Below are 16,472 nucleotides of genomic sequence, written 5' to 3'. Positions count from 1 at the left end.
GCGTCCCAAGTTCAAAGCTCCGCCGTTTCTCTAGGCGATTAATCCTCACACAGGTGTGTGTGCAATCGTCTTATAGTGACAATGTTCCCATGTCGATCGCCAGTGGATTGCGAAACGCTAACAGCATTTCAATGACTCGGCCTGGGTTCCCAGCCATCCTAGAGACGAAAGATACTCACCGGGTCACGGTACTCTACTTCGCCCATCTCATTTTAACCAGAGACGGGAAAGGGCTTAAACAGATCAACTTGCTCTTAACCACGTCTAGCTAGTTAATGAAAGTTCAGCTGATAGCAGTTTGAGGGTGGCTAAGACTAAGAGCTGTGGAATGGCTAGATTAGACAGCTTGTAGATTTTTCTAACTGTAGAGAAAAAAATCCTATTGCAGAGAGGCAAGAAGTAACCATTGATTTTTTCCCCCTTCCATCTCTTTAGCTGATGGCTCCAGGAACTCTCTGCAGGGAGACGTCGAGACCCTGTGACCTGCCAGAGCACTGCACTGGCAAGTCAGCATTCTGCCCCGCCAACTTCTACCAAATGGACGGCACGCCGTGTGCAGGAGGGAGGGCGTATTGCTACGTTGGCATGTGTATCACGTATGAGCAGCAGTGCGTGGAGCTCTGGGGGCCTGGTAAGGAGAGTGTCTTGCAGAGAAGTAGGCTCACTGGTGAGATGGTCTTTGCAAGATTGATCGTCTGCTTTAGATTATTATTATTGTTCATGACGGTAGCACCTAGGACCCCTTAGTGAGATCAGGCCCCATTGTGCTGGGCAGGGTACAAACATAATGAAAGACAATCCCCAGTTGGAGGATCTTCCAATCCAAAGAGACCAGCTGGACAAAGGGTGGGAGGGCAAACAGGCACAAAGAGGGAATATGACGTGCCCAAGGTCACATAGCAGGTCATTGGCCACCCCAGGAATTGGACCTAGGTCTCATGACTCGTAGGCCAGTGCCCTATATGCTGTAGCATGCTGCCTCCCCGTAACTGTCTCCAGAAGTGGCCAGGAAAGGTTGAGGCATATTGCAGGGGCAGCACGCAGAAGCTTCTACTTCCTCTGCCCGTGTTGTATCTGTTTTCAGATAAACAGAGGACTTGTAGATTTCTATGGTGACAGATTATGACCTCACAAGCCTGGAATTGTGGCTTCACCATGTGATCCAGGAGAAGCCAGTTGGGGCTGGAGGAAGCACAAATGCAAACCCAAGTGCTTGTACAAATTATACCAATGACAGCCAGCCAGAAAGTTCCAGCGGTGCCCAGCATTCCACCCGTTCGCTACATCCCTAGAGGGCTAGCACTCAGCAGTGGTCAGTTCCTGAGGACTTGTCCCAGGCTGTCCACGCTTGGCTGGAAAACCTCTCCTGCACTGCTCACTGAGTAGTAGTAGGTTGTTATCCATCCATCCATCCATCCATCTAAGGGGGGAGGGATAGCCTGCTAAACCCAGGGTTGTGAGTTCAATCCTTGAGGGGGCCATCTGGGGCAAAATCAGTACTTGGTCCTGCTAGTGAAGGCAGGGGGCTGGACGCGATGACCTTTCAGGGTCCCTTCCAGTTCTAGGAGATAGGACATCTCCATCTATTATTATATTATCAACTTGTCAGGGAAAAAGAATGAACAAGTGATGGGGTGCTGGGTTTGAGGAAGCAGTAGCATGACCAGACAGCAAGTGTGAAAAATCAGGATGGGGTAATAAGCGCCTATAAAAGACAAAGCCCCAAATATTGGGACTGTCCCCATCTGGTCACCCTAGGAAGCCACCACCTTCCCCAAGAGTCAGTCACATGAGTCTCTTCCATACAGGAGCAAGGCCCGCACCTGACCTGTGCTTTGAGAAGGTTAACGCTGCCGGCGACACCTATGGGAACTGCGGGAAGGATGTCTACGGCAGATACAGGAAGTGTGAAACGAGGTAGAATGCAGAATGGTCACTGATAACCGCTAGTAGGGAAGTGATGTTTCCTACCCTGCTAAGATAAGGACCACCATATTAAAGCTAGCTACCCTCTGTTCGTATTAGTGCCCTCTCCCTGCCGTCAGACTGCCCTTATCCCAATTAGAACTGTGCGGTTCTTTATGATAGTAGCATTGATATTTATTTGGGCTGCTCGAAATTTTTCCAAGTTTAAAGATTTCACCAACCCCCCCCCCCCCCCTGAATTTTGAAGAAAAAAGGATGAGATTTCTACCCACCAGTAAACAGGGAAGGAAATTTTTGAAAAAGTTTTGCTAAGTGTTGTTCCCTGTTATTTGGCCAGGCCCAATATTTATAACATCTAAAAGGCGCGTTCATGTCCATCTCCATGTCCATCCACTCAGACTGAACAGTCTCAACACACAGTGGGGCGAAGGGCCCTGCAGTCTGTGTCCTATTGATGAGTCTGTTGGGTTTGGCTTACCCCAGGTACATAGGTGAGATGGTGACAGCCTGTCTCCTTAGGATTGTTCCATAAGCTGTCTCTCAATGGCTCCTTATTTCTGTTGCCACTGAACCAATGAATGTTATTGTCTTGACATAAGTTCAGAGATTGGTCAGCGCCCCCTCCTATCTCTTGGTTTTAATGTGAATTTTCTTAGTTCTGTGGGAATAAAATGGAAACGTGAACCAGAAGGCACGCTGCAACCCTTCACCCTGTCTCCACGTTTCCAACAGAGATGCGAAATGCGGGAAGATACAGTGCCAGAGCTCTGCTTCCAAGCCGCTGGAGTCCAGAGCTGTCTCGATAGACACCACCATCATGGTGGAGGGAAGGCCGATCAAGTGTCGGGGGACCCACGTGTATGGTGCTGAAGAGAGTGAAGGGGATATGCTAGACCCTGGCCTGGTGATGACGGGAACAAAGTGTGGGAACAATCATGTAGGTACAGCCGCGTACCATGGTATTGTTGGATGGGTCTGGGTGTGGCTTTGCCAGCTGGAAAATGTTCTATGGTTATTAAACAATTCTCACCTGAGGCTTCCTGCCTCTCTGGGGAATTGTTACGTATGTCACGTGAGCAACTTCTTACAGCACTGCTTCTGCGTGCTTGTTGAGAGATAACACGGCATCCCTACCGCAGGTTACCATCTATAGCAGGGGCTGGAAACGATGACCTAGGAGGTCCCTCCCAGTCCTATGTTTCTAATAGTTCCCTCTCTTGAGCAGCAGAAGAAGGCTCCTTTTTACACTGATACCAAAAGGCGGTGCCTTAGCTCTTTGCCATGTGAAAGAGGGGGATGATGTCAGATCTGAGTCTTGTGCTCTCAGACAGTGCGGCCCAGAGCGACGAGTGCCAAGAACTAATACCAGCTCTCCCACAGGCCTGCTGTGTGGCTTTGGGCAAGTCAACTGGCCTCTTAGCCTCAGTTTCTCCATCGTGTGTCTGAAGTTCCATTCACTGGGGCGCGGATGGGGATGGACATTTGTTTGGAGACCAGCCGAACCTCACTGCTGGCCGTGGCTTCAGTTCTGACATTATTATTTATTATTATCTGTACTCTGGTAGCCCCCAGGAGTCCTAGCCAGCCCCTCCACCTCCCCCCCGGGACCAGGTGCTGTACAAACATGGAACAATGAGACGGTCCCTCCCCCAGAGAGCTGACAGGGTGTTTGGTTCCTGTTCCCACAGGTTTGCTTCGAGGGACACTGCAGGAACACATCCATCTTTGACTCTGAAGGCTGTCAGAAGAAGTGCCATGGGCGGGGAGTGAGTGTCTTTCTGTCTCGTCTCCATTTCAGGCTGGGGTGGGGACAAGCCACTGTACATTTGTGCGTGGCATTTTGTGGAGCTATTTATACTTAAAAACTCAGTTCTGGTGTCACATTTACATGAGCCCCTCTGGTCTCCTGCTTCTTAATCCCATGCGAGTGACGGGGCGTCTAACTCCCAATTTGTGCCTTTGAAAACCGACTCTACCATGTGGCCCATGTGAGAGGCTGGAGGCCGGTGTTTGGTTTGTTGCTGTGCGTGGATTCTAGCAGAGCTGAACAGCTGCCAATAAAGTCCCTAACTGTTCCCGAAACAGGTGTGCAACAGCAACAAGAACTGCCACTGCAACAATGGATGGGCGCCCCCGTTTTGCAACAAACCTGGGAACGGAGGCAGCCTGGACAGTGGGCCCTTGCCCCAAGAAAGTGGGTGTGACTCATTTGATCTTCCTAGTAAAGCAGTGGGGAGTGGGTTGGGGAAGGAAGATCCTTACACAGTGATTGATTCTGTTTTCTTGCTCTCAGGCCTGGTTCCAGTGATAGCAGGAGTCCTGGTTTCCATCTTGCTTTTGATCGGAATAGCAGTTGCGTTTTGCTGCTATAAATGGAGGGACAGACTCAGGCCTCTGAAAGAGACCATCATCCCTTCAAAGAGGAGCCAACAGTTTGGGTGAATGTTCACGATTATTCTTTGCCTCCCTCTGTCCCAAACCTTTCCAGTGTCTGAGAGAAGAGAAATCACAAATAACTCCTGTATCTAATTATCCGTCTCCCTGTCGAGCACCGAGAAGGTTCATGCCATGCAGATCACTCCATGGACTGAACTTTCAGACACTTCCGTTTGGAGAATAGGCACAAGAAAATGTTCCCATACGCGATTCTGTTGGCCAGGCAGCCACTAATGAATGACACAGATGTTTGTAGATGTCAGGATAGCAGTTTGCATGGTAAAGTTTAGTCACTAGAGGGCGACATGGTTAAACATGCTGGTTGGGCTGGTGATGTTTTCAAATTTTGATGAAATTTCTTGTTGAAATTTAGGCAAAGAAAAAAAGAGGAAATTCATTAACCATTCTTTTCTTTTCTCTCCCTGATTGCCAGCAGTGCCTCTGCTCCAGATCAGTATGGTGTGAACGGCCATGCAAATCCAGCCTTCAAGCTGAAAACCCCACAGGAACACAGAAAGGTAGAGAAAAAGACACCAGAAACCTACTCAGAGGCATTGTTCAGCCATAGTGCTAAACCCAGTCTGCCTCTGTCTCCACATCATTCTGAGATATATTAGCAGGAGTGTTGTAAGCAAGACACAAGGAGTAATTTTTCCGCTCTACGGTGTGCTGATTAGGCCTCAGCTGGAGTATTGTGTCCAGTTCTGGGCGCCACGTTTCAGGAAAGATGTGGACAAACTGAAGAAAGTCCAGAGAAAAGCAACAAAAATGATTAAAGGTCTAGAAAACATGACCTGTGAGGGAAGATTGAAAAAATTGGGTTTGTTTAGTCTGGAAAAGAGAAGACATGATACCAGTTTTCAAGTACATAAGAAGTTGTTACAAGGAGGAGGGAGAAAAATTGTTGTTCTTAACCTCTGAGGATAGGACAAGAAGCAATAGGCTTAAATTGCAGCAAGGGAGGTTCAGGTTGGACATTAGGAAAAACTTCCTAACTGTCAGGGTGGTTAAGCACTGGAATAAATTGCCTAGGGAGATGGTGGAATCTCCATCATTGGAGATTTTTAAGAGCAGGTTGGACAAACCCCTGTCAGGGATGGTCTAGGTAATACTTAGTCCTGCCTTGAGAGCAGGTGACTGGACTAGATGACTTCTCGGGGTCCCTGCCCGTCCTACGATTTTGAGTGACTCACTTAGGGTGACTAGGTGTCCAGTTTTCGACCAGAACAGCTGGTCGAAAAGGGATCCTGCCCCCCCGGGGCTGGAGCCACAAGCGCCAACTCGCCCCGCTGCAGGGGGAAGCCCCGAACCTCCGTGCCCCCCCCCAGGTGGCTGAGTGGCCCGTGTTTGATTTTTTTCCTGTGGGTCACAGGAAGTCTGCACCCCCAGCCAGAGCCCTCATACCTCCCGCTCCCCAGCCCAGAGCCCCCTCCTGCACTCCAAACCCCTCGGTCCCAGCCTGGAGCACCCTCCTGTATCCCAAATCCCTCATCCCCAGCCCCACATCAGAGCCCGTACCTCCAGCCGGAGCCCTCACCACCCCAACCCTCTGCCCCAGCCCAGAGCCCCCTCCCGCACCCTGAACCCCTCATTTCTGGCCCCACCCCAGAACCTGCACCCCCAGCCCAGAGCCTGTACCTCCTCCCACACCCCAACCTCAGCCCGGAGACCCCTCCTGCACCCCAAACCCCTCATCCCTGGCCCCACCCCAGAGCCCACACCCCCAGCTGGAGCCCTCACCCCATCCCACACCCCAGCCCCCTGAGCCAACCCAGTGAAAATGAGCGAGTGAGTGAGGGTGGAGAGAGCGAGTTATGGTGGTGGTGGTGGGGATGGAGTGAGAGGGGGTGGGGCCTCAGAGGAGGGGCGGGGCAAGGGTGTTCGGTTTTGTGTGAGTAAAAAGTTGGCAACCCTAGACTCACTCCTTTTGGCTCCTTTGAAAATCACAGCCAAATTGTTTTCTACACTATTCAATGCACCCGTTGCTGACACTTGTAAACTTCCTGGTGTGGACTATGTCACAGGCAAAATGATCCAAGATGATCAACATTTGCTAGATATCCATGGCCGAAGACAGAGTCACTTGGTCAGTTCATGACTCTGTAGTCAGCACTTTTTGCTGTATTGCTGGAAGGCCTCATGGAAGAAACAGAGGTGCGACAATGAGTATAGAAAGCAGCATGTCTGATGTGGAAATAATGCCTGGTGTTTGTGTGACTTGTATGCAGGCTACCTCCACCCCAGAAATCCCATCGAAACCTGCTGTGCTTCACCCCAAACCTGCCCCAGATCTCAAAACTAATATCCAGCAACCACCTGCTTTCCCAGCTGGCCACAGCAACGACACCAGGAAATCCCCTGGTCCGGTCTATCAGATAGATGGCATTCCGAAGGACACTGCAAGACGAATTCCTCCAACCAGGCCAGCACCCCCTGCTCCAAAACACATAGTCCCACAGGTAAAGGAATCCCATTGCAATTTGCCATAGATCTGTCTGTCCTTTACTGTGGTTGGAACGTGCCACCTGCTCTGAGCAAATGTGCTGGCGTCTAACTGCTCATGGCAACGTTAGAGTTCTGATGGTCACTAGCACCAGGCATGGGGCAGAGCCCAGTGACTAACCTTTCCTACTGCAGCTCAAGCGATGCATTTCCCCCACCTGTGCTCTCTCTGACCGAGAGCTGTGCTGAACTGGGCACAGGAGTGGGTGGGATGGAACCACCATGGACTCAGTTCTTTTGTGCTTGCCTTTAGGTTTCATTCACATCTCTTGAGATGAGATGCAGGTGAATGAACTCCATTGTGTTACCTCTTCCTGCAGGACAGTTCTATTTGTTCCCAGTGGAGAGGTTAGCACATGTGCTCCTGCTGCCTCATACTGCAGTTGATAATGTTCCCCTGCTGGGTGCGCTTTTTCAATGATTATTCTTCATTCAGCTCTGTCAGTTCTCCGGATGTCCCGCTGGGTGCAAAGGAGACTGTTAGCCAGTATCAGGCAATACCATTTCCTTCAGCTGGGGCACCAAGTCTTTGTGTAACTGAGGTCACACTGGGTATGTCTACGCATTGGCCTTCGCCCCCCATATGGAGTTGTTTCATTTTCGGAGCAATACTTGATATTCTCCTTGGGGGCTAAAGCAGACACCTCCAAGATATGGACCGTTTGCCAGTTATACGTTATGACTAAATTGGCATCAGGTGGGTATCGGATTCAGAAGCCCCCTTAAGCACCTTTCAGTAACAGCTCTGGCAATCAATACGAGCCAGAAAATCGAGCAGACGCTCAGGACCTTTTAGCTAATGACTTCCTAGGCTTTGTAATGAGGAGGGAGAAAAACTGGGTGCAGGGCAGGGTGGGCGAAACCACCTTCCGTGCTCTTTGCAGAGCTCCTAATCTGCAGCTGGTGAATGCCTGCTCTTGAGAGGGCCAGGGTGCTGGTAGGTGTGTCAAAGGCCTCTGTCAGGGCCGGCAGTGGGCTTGAGCTGATGCATTACATGGGATTCTAGGCTCTTAGTAACTGCAGTCATCCATGGAAAGGGAAAGGAAAGGGTTAAGTCATGAGCAATTGGCTGCAAACCTTTCTTATGCTCTGAGGTTGGGGACTTCATAGGCTTGGCCATAGAAGCGCCCTTCCTGAATGTGAATTCAAAGCTCTTTGTTTCTTGCTTAGGACCCTGCTAGACCCCGCCCCCCACAGAAAGCTTTGCCGGCTAACCCCATCCCTACTGGACCCAGGACTGTGCCAAAGATGAACACTGCAACGCTACCGCCACCTGCTGCTGGAAGGCGCCCAGGACGACACCCACCACCGGCGGAGGTAGGGCTTGCTTACAAAATACCACAGAGGAGAGCAGCATGCTCTCGCCACCACGGAGCATGGCTGTTCCAGAGATATAAAATCACCTTGCTATTAAAATACAAAATCCACTAGTGCAGGGCGGTTAAAGGAAACAAGAAGGTTTTATCACCAAAATATTTTCCTTCGCTGGTTTATTGTGGCTGGGTTGCTCATGAGTGCTGGGCTGCACGCACCTGTTTGTTGTTGTAGGGTTGATGGCACTGATTTTAGTTCATTTCTCACTACCTATTTGCTGGGTTAAACGATGAATGGATTCAACTCTCCAGGGATACCAAGGACAGTGGCTGTTTCAAAATAGTCTTTAATAGAAACAAAAAATCAGCCGTGGGAATTGCTGAATATAGGCAATCCTGTGAGTGGGTTATAGTCCACAGCAGTTGAGTTGCTTTTTAATTCTCTAGCTCCCATAACATTTTCCAGAGATTAAATCTCTACATTACTTTATGGTCTAGAGAAGGGCACGAGCAGCGACCTAGGTGACAAAACATGCTGATGACAGACGATTATTTACGTTGGTCAAGACCAGTGAAGCGCTGAGGAATTTCAAACCAAGTGACTGGCTAGCATGATGGCAGATGAAACTCATGGTTGCTAAATACAGGACGATACACGCAGGAAGGAAGAACTCTAGCTGCTCAGACACCAGGCTGGTTTTTAAAGAAGCCCTTTATCGCTCAAGGGAAAGACTTGATTTGTCACTGTGGATAGCTCAGAGTAAACTTCTGCTCATTGTACAGCGGCAGCCATATTGGCTATGTTAGGAATGGGCTAGAAAAAAAATACTGACAATATTACGATGGCAGTGTATAATTATAAATTGATGGCAGGCCTTCATCCTGTGTTCCGTTCTGGGGTGCCGGGACGGGTGACGTAAAAGATTAGTCAGAACGGCCTCTGAGGAGATATTTTGAAAGGAGAAGAATAAGAGAGGACATGACGTAGGTGGGCACAAAATAATGAAGGCTATAGAAAAAGTAATTCAGGCACTCCTATTTACCCTTTTGCATAAATTCAGAACAAGGGGGCCAGCCAATGAAACTGAAAGGCAACCAATTTGGACCGGATCAGAGTAAACATGCTTTAACACAACACATTACCTGTGGAACTCATTGCCACAGGATTCTTAAAGAATTAGACATGTATTTGACTACTGAAAACACCCACCATTATATTAGATTGGACAAAAATAAATGATAAGGGATATAAACTTTCCTGCTTCAGGTAAAATTCCAATCTTGTCACTCTTTATATTAGGGTTCCATTGATAAAGAGTTGAGAAATGCTTAATAGGTGTTTTAACAAATAGTTAATCAATTTTTATAGATTGTTTGAGACCACGGCTTATAACCAGCTACACCACTGTCCAGTGACTAACTTATAACCATCTGTAACACACATTACTCATGTATGTAAACTGCAAGGAAAGGTTTAGGTCATGTGCAGTTGGCTGCAAACATTTCTTATGCCCTGAGATTGGGGACCCTATAGGCTTGGCCATATAATTGTCTTTTCTGAATGTGAATTCAAAATTCTTTGTTTCTTGCTTAGAATACATTACTCATCTATGTAATGTGCTTATAGCGTCTAGTAATCGTTGACTCACGCTTAATATAAAGTCTGAGCCCAGCCTCTGACTGCCTGGGGTCAGGAAGAAACTTTCCCTATGGGTGGGTTACTCTAGCAGAGTCCATTATGGGCATTCTTGCACCTTCCTGTGAAGAGTCTGATACGGGCCACGGCCAGAGGCGGGATACAGGTCTGAATTGGCATGACGTTGCCAGGGTTCCTATATGTTTCTTCCATCAGTCAGCTGGACTCGGACAGCCTGGCCTGCCCCTCTGTGGTGTGAGCTGAGTGAGAACAAGTGGGAAGCTTTTCTTTTTCACAAATACTTATTTCAGTGTCTTTTTTTTCCCCCCATTGTAACTCCCCACACCAGAATTCAACAGTGAAGCTAGCCGGAGGAGCGAACGCCTTGAAAAAATGATGGCCGGGCCCTCTGTGCCGCAGGGCTGGGGTCATCCAGCCAAACAGGGATTCTTTCCGTATCAACTCAGGATCTCACCAGGAACTGGATGTCTTTGTCACCAGGAAGCAGATACACAGGTCATGTTCAGAGCTTGATCTCTTCTCCCCCGGCCCCATGTTCCCACCTGGCTCACTGGGCCACATCCGGCCCTGCACAAATGGATGTCGCTATCATAGAATCCTAGAATATCAGGGCTGGAAAGGACCTCAGGAGGTATCTAGTCCAACCCCCTGCTCAAAGCAGGACCAATTCCCAACTAAATCACAGTCCTAGTGTAGGCAGATGCAACACCTAGTGACACCAATGGGAATTGCATCAGTATACGCCAAGACTGAATTTGGCCCACTGTGCCTTTGGCTTCCTGCAATACAGGAGTTACTTGATTAAAATGGCAGTGACATATTACTGTGCAATGTATAATGCAGAAGAGGGAGGCTGGGGAGAGAGAGTGCTCCATATTTTAAAAAATATGACCTCACCCACCTGGTGTCTCTAATATCCTGGGACTGAGATGGCTACACCGACACGCTATATTTCATCAGTACGTTAGTGCTCCGGTGCTCAGTGCTCTGAATTTGTCAGCTGCTGGACTTGACAGGCGGTGCTCTAAGGATCACACCACTCCGCTTCCCTTGGTGTGTCCAGAGCAGGCACAGCTGTGAGGGTGTCACTGCTACAGAGCTATCAAAGCCTTCAGTCCGTTCTGTTTCCCTGGGCATTGACTGACTGGCCAGCAGCGGGGAAGGAAACAGTGGAAAATATGCCATGCTGAAGTAACCTGGGCTGGAAACCTCCTCCCAACCAGACCATCCCTAGCAAGACCCTTTCCGTCACGGCCAGTCGGTTGTATTGCACTAACCGCTTGATTCCTCTGTCTTGTCTTGTTGATGTAAGTGTAAGATCTAGTGGCATTTCCAGCTTGGTTTATGTGACCTTATCAGTGTCGTTTGGACTTAGACTAGGTACTACAGAAAAACTCTCTAAAGAAAATACAGGGTGAACAGTCAAATGGAGTTAAAATGAAGTCTGGGTGGTGGCACCTTCCTGCCATAATGCGGTACCACAGCTAACCAGACCCGTACACTTTCTGTATATAGCCCATCAGCCTCCATTCTGTGTTGAGCAATACAGAGCAACACTGGGTACCCGGTCACCAGACTAACAAGAAACGTAACTTTAAAGCTTCCCAGTTGGGAGAGCAATGGAAGATTTCTATGACACATGGTGCTTTTGTTGGACAGCTGATTGAATCCAAACTCTCCTCTAAATGGACCTCGTGGAGGCAGTTGTCCATGTGCACTTTAAACTGAAGGTCCTAATCCTAGGGCCTTAACATTGTGAATGTGTTGGGTTTTTTTAACTGATGTAGGTTCCCACACATTTTATCTCAAGATTTTAGATTTGGGACATTTTGTTCCCCCAGCAATTTTTCCGTTTTCCTTGAAATTACTTCATGTGTGAGCATTAGCAATTCTGGAGCTGTCATATCCGACTTACTATGACTAGAAGTCTTCAAGCCGAATAGTCCAAGCTGCACAGTGTAAGAAATCCTACGATTTGCTGCAAAAACCTGTTCTGGGTTGTGATTCCATTATTGCTACCTGACCATGAAGAAATACCTCTGAACATTCACATTAGGTTTGGCTGGCATCTAAAGATGGACCGAGCCATTTTTTTTGCAACATTAGCATTTCTTCCTCCTCAAGGTTCTATAAGTAAACAAGGGCACTTTGTTCCCATCCGGCCGTCTACTCATTGCAATGGTTAGTTTGGACCCTCTGCCGAGATTTTCATACTCCTTAAAAACCATCCAATAATGCCCCCCAAACGGGGCTGTAAGTGACTCTCGCTACCCTTGAAATGTTTTTCTCCACACTGGCTCCTGATTACTGTCCACTGGCATCAGTGCTTCAATGCAAAGCAGCCATTTGCAGTTTGACAAAATCAAGGTATTTTTATAGGCCCTTCTTTAATTGGATAGTTTCCTTGCAAAAGACCCTGACAGAAGGGTGATAAGAAGGGAATCGCACCAGCAGCCAGTTATTTCTCAGAGGGTTTTTTTATCTTCCAGTGATTGTAACGGCCACCTTAGCTGGCTTTTCACCACTCTGTTTATTGTTATGAATCATGTTTATTACGACAGTGCCAAGGCCCCAACTCAGAATGAGCCCCCATTGTGCAAGGAGTGGTAGACAGTCCCTGCCCCAAAGAGCTTACAGCCTAGATGGACACAGGGTGGGGGGAAAGGACACATCATACATTTAGGCCTCAATCCCTATCAGCACCAGATGCACATTTTGAACACAGCTCGACATCTTATTAAAACCACACACACCCTTATTAACTCCCGCAGACAGCGACCCCTCAGCTACAGCCTCTGGTTCTGATCCGGGCCCACTGAAATCCTTAGGATACTTTCCACTGACTTCAATGGGTGGGGGATAGAGCCAGGGAACACAGAGCTCAGAAAACAACTGGACATGCCCTGAAGCCTGAAGGGAACCCTGCAGTTCTGGGATATTGTAAAGCCTCCAAAAGGGAACGCTCAGTAAATCACGTTCCATTTCCACGTGTGTGAGCTGAGTGAATGAAGGTGGGGGAGAAACGAAAATGTGATCTTTTTTTTTTTTAAATTTTATTTGGGAGAACATATACAAACTATGTGTCACTTTCTCTTCGGTCCATGTGTTGTTTACAATAATGCTCTCTCTGCACCTATGCAAATACTTGAAGAATGCAATTCATTGTGCCTTTTGCCTCGTTTCTATTTAATAAATTTGTTGTCAGTTGTCATTGACCTGTTGCATGGGAGTGTTGCTAACTGAATCAATGCCAGACAGCGCTAGCTGAGCCGGGTGCCTGATACGCTCTTAAGTAGGGATGTGCCTTGTTCAGAAGTGATGCGATTCCAGGGAAAAGGTCTTTTCTAAACGTTTAGGTAAGTTCAGGCACTGCAAAGACTCCAGTCGGTTGCAGACCTGAAGAAGAGCTCTATCTAGCCCGAAGGCTTCTCTCTCTTTCTCCAACAGACGTTAGTCCAACAAAAGCTACTCCCTCACCCGCCTTGTCGCTCCAAAATTCAACCCACCAAGCAAAGCCATGGCTAGGAACTGGAACTGGAATTACAGGCAGAGCAGAGCACAAGGACCGTTTTTCTTTACCAGGAGAGGGAGCTGCTGTTCTAATCTCTTTGCCACGGTTCTATTTCTTGCTATGGTGCAGATGCCGGCAGTATACCCACATGCGGCACAGCAATAAATTCGCAACAAAGAACCACTCAGAAAGATTTCAGCTCAGCGCTCCAGCGTTTGTATAAAACTCTTTATTCTCCCTCTAAGTACAAACGTTATTGAAATGTCATTGAACGTGGGGGTGGCCTCCAGTTAAACATCAAAGCTAGTCCCAGATACATTAATTCTGCCTCTTCCCAGTATGTATAAAGCACGTTCATTAGGAACAAAGAGCCCAGGATCTTGCATGCAGGGCCAGACGGTGTCTTGTATCACCTTGTGCTGAGGGCCGCAAAGGACATAATGTGAGCTCTGGCAGCTCCACGGCAGAGTCGGGGGTGGGGGGGACACATTGACTTTCACCGGTCACAGCTGTGCCTTCCGGCTCAGCGTGTTGCTCCGATCTCCTGCCCCTGGACACTGCCACCCCACTTATTCAGCTGGCCACAAGTGACGGGTGTTGAGCGTAGCGCTGACGTGCTGAGCTCATTAGCTGAACCTTCCGCTCATAAAATAATGCTGGGGTTTTTCATTGGACTCTGTATCTAGTACATCTCCCCACATCTTTAAAAAAACCAGACACCAGAGGGATCCTAGCTTCATTTAAAGTCAACAGGGCTATGACAATTTACCCCAGCGGCTGATCTTCCCCTTTAACTCAGCACTCGGATGCCAGTACAGAGAGGGTCTACCTGGGCGCTGGGACCAGCCGTGTTCTTAAACCAGATCCCAAGAGAGACGAGATGTTTTTCAGGGATCCAAGTGTGGTTTCAGGAGATGTTCCGCTGTAGGGGAACTAGATCACAATCATCTGAAGGCTCTGCTTACTCAGCACGCAGTGGTTGCTACCAACAACCGAGCCATGATTCAGGATTAACTAAAGCTCACGTTGTGGGTTCAAAAGGTGGGGGAGGACTCGGAGTGTGGGGGTTGTGGCTGAAAGACACGGTGGAAGAGGGAGCTGTGCGGAGAAGAGTAAAAATCCAGGGGGAAGGTGAGCAGGGCACAGTGCAAACCACAGACAGAGAGACTGTGCAAAGACGAGGTGAGGAAAGAAAAATGCTAATAAAAAAATAAATCTCTACAGCCACAGATCGGTTACCCACTTATGCCAGGCTGGCTTCTAATGCACAGCCCACACTTCCCTTGGGGACAAAAAGCAGATGGGTTTCAATGAGGGGAAGAAAAGACTTGGAAAGTAGCTTTGCAAATCTCCCAAACAACCCACAATGGGCTCCCCAAACCTCAGCTTCGAAAACATTTGCCTATTTGGTTACTAATCTCATTTGCCAAAAAAGTCTTTAGCATTTGCACCCCATTGGTCTTCCAGGCTAAAGAAGCACTTTCACTGACCAAGGAAAGGTGCTAAGACTTGAGGCAGCCAGTGACGGTCAGTGATTTGCCGCTCTCCAAGGCCGATGTTACTCCGCTGAGCTCGGTCCCCATTTACAGACTCGTGCAAGGGCAGAATCAGGCCCAGTAACTTTACAGAAGACGCTCAGCGTCAATTAGAGCTAATGTGAAAAACACTCACGTGAAAGCTAATTAACATAGTAATGCAGGAAACTGCTCCCCCCACAGCTCACAAAACCAAAGATTAATTATATACTATACATATATATACACACACACACACACACTTTGCCAGAGCCCTGTTTAAAATAAAATGTGCTAAGGGGCAGATTGTGCCATTATTACTCAAGCTGAATGGTCCCTTCCTGCAGAGGAAGTCCCATTGCAAAGTTATTACTCACCATAAACTGGCAGAATCTGGCCCTATAGCTTAAAGTGGCATCGTTCACCTTTCTAGTGAACGCAGATAATTTCAAACGCAGTCCTGGTGCCGTCACAGCCCACAGCGTTACCCAGCACAAAGCAATGTCCTAGTAGAACAACAGGTCAACGCAGAGATGGGGCTGAACCAAAACTTCACAGCCAACCCCTTAGAAATCTGGGGGTACTTCCAAGCTGAGCCGATTGAAATCTTGGCATTTGGTTAAGAGCTCCTCTCTGTAAAAGACTGAATCAACCCCCAACCGCCAGGTCTGAACCTCTCTGAACTACCAAGCTGAAGTCTGGGGCTGTCCCAAGTGAAATCATTAGTGCAAGAGCAGCAGACCTGCGTTCTCTCAGGGGGTTGCCTGCTGATCATTTAGGGCCCAGGGTGTACATTCTACAGCTCTTCACCACTGGCAAGATTGAGCTCTGCCTCGTATGATTAACACACTTGCACAGGCTATTAGCTCATTGTCACCAGCTGGCTCACCCTATAAGGGAGTCAGAGCCCCCTCCAGCTGCTCCTAACTGGCTGAGGACCAGGTGGCTTTGATTCATGACTGGGCCCAGCTGAGAGCAAGAGGGTTTGCACAAAAGGCAGCACATGCTCAGTTGGAGGGAGGTTACAGCTTGGGGCTGGCCGTAATGGGAGAGGGTTGTAGGTGGGCCTCAGAGGATGTCAACCATAGGTGGCTGGCCTTGGGGGTAGACTGGAGCTGAGGCCGTAGCATAGGGGAAGGGAGTCCAGGGAAAAAGCCCTGAGCGTTAGTGCCTTGGTAGGAATGGGCTTCTAGGGAGAAGACCAGGGGAGGTAGTGCTCTGATGAAGAATGGGCAAGAACTCTGCAGAGCAAGGGAGAGGAGCGAAGAGCGAGCTCAGGAAGGGGTTGTGGAAAAAGCCAGAAATAGGACGAGGCAGGCAGTAGTCTGGGGAGGCAGCAAGCAGTGTGTGGATGGAGTTTGGCTGCTTTCTCTGGGGTCCTTTAGCTGGGGGTGCTAGGTGAGAGCCTGTTATAGGGGGAGGGATAGCTCAGTGGTTTGAGCATTGGCCTGCTAAACCCAGCATTGTGGGTTCAATCCTTGAGAGGGCCATTTAGGGATCTGGGGCAAAAATCTATCTGGGGATTGGTCTTGCTTTGAGCAGGGGGTTGAACTAGATGACCTCCCAAGGTCCCTTCCAACCCTGAGATTCTATGATACCACATCATCCAGCAA

At 48.6% G+C, this 16,472-nt stretch overlaps 1 protein-coding gene across 3 annotated transcripts in view; it reads left to right on the top strand.

Moving 5' to 3' along the window:
- The window catches only part of ADAM19 (ADAM metallopeptidase domain 19), a 51,251-nt gene extending 35,111 nt beyond the window's left edge, over window positions 1-16,140 (top strand). For 2 of the 3 annotated variants that reach the window (XM_042850997.2, XM_005300001.5), the window contains 10 exons: window positions 436-631; window positions 1,809-1,917; window positions 2,659-2,863; window positions 3,615-3,692; window positions 4,012-4,120; window positions 4,220-4,364; window positions 4,796-4,880; window positions 6,591-6,821; window positions 8,035-8,181; window positions 10,163-16,140. In XM_042850997.2, coding sequence (XP_042706931.2) covers window positions 436-631; window positions 1,809-1,917; window positions 2,659-2,863; window positions 3,615-3,692; window positions 4,012-4,120; window positions 4,220-4,364; window positions 4,796-4,880; window positions 6,591-6,821; window positions 8,035-8,181; window positions 10,163-10,210 — 1,353 coding nt within the window. In that variant the 3' untranslated portion in view covers window positions 10,211-16,140. The remainder of the gene's footprint in view (window positions 1-435; window positions 632-1,808; window positions 1,918-2,658; window positions 2,864-3,614; window positions 3,693-4,011; window positions 4,121-4,219; window positions 4,365-4,795; window positions 4,881-6,590; window positions 6,822-8,034; window positions 8,182-10,162) is intronic. The other variant, XM_024106802.3, reaches the window with a different exon arrangement.
- Window positions 16,141-16,472: the final 332 nt, after the last annotated feature.

Source organism: Chrysemys picta, chromosome 8, assembly GCF_011386835.1.
Source record: "Chrysemys picta bellii isolate R12L10 chromosome 8, ASM1138683v2, whole genome shotgun sequence".
NCBI lineage: Eukaryota > Metazoa > Chordata > Testudines > Emydidae > Chrysemys > Chrysemys picta.
This window is presented reverse-complemented; position numbering and strand designations above follow the sequence as displayed.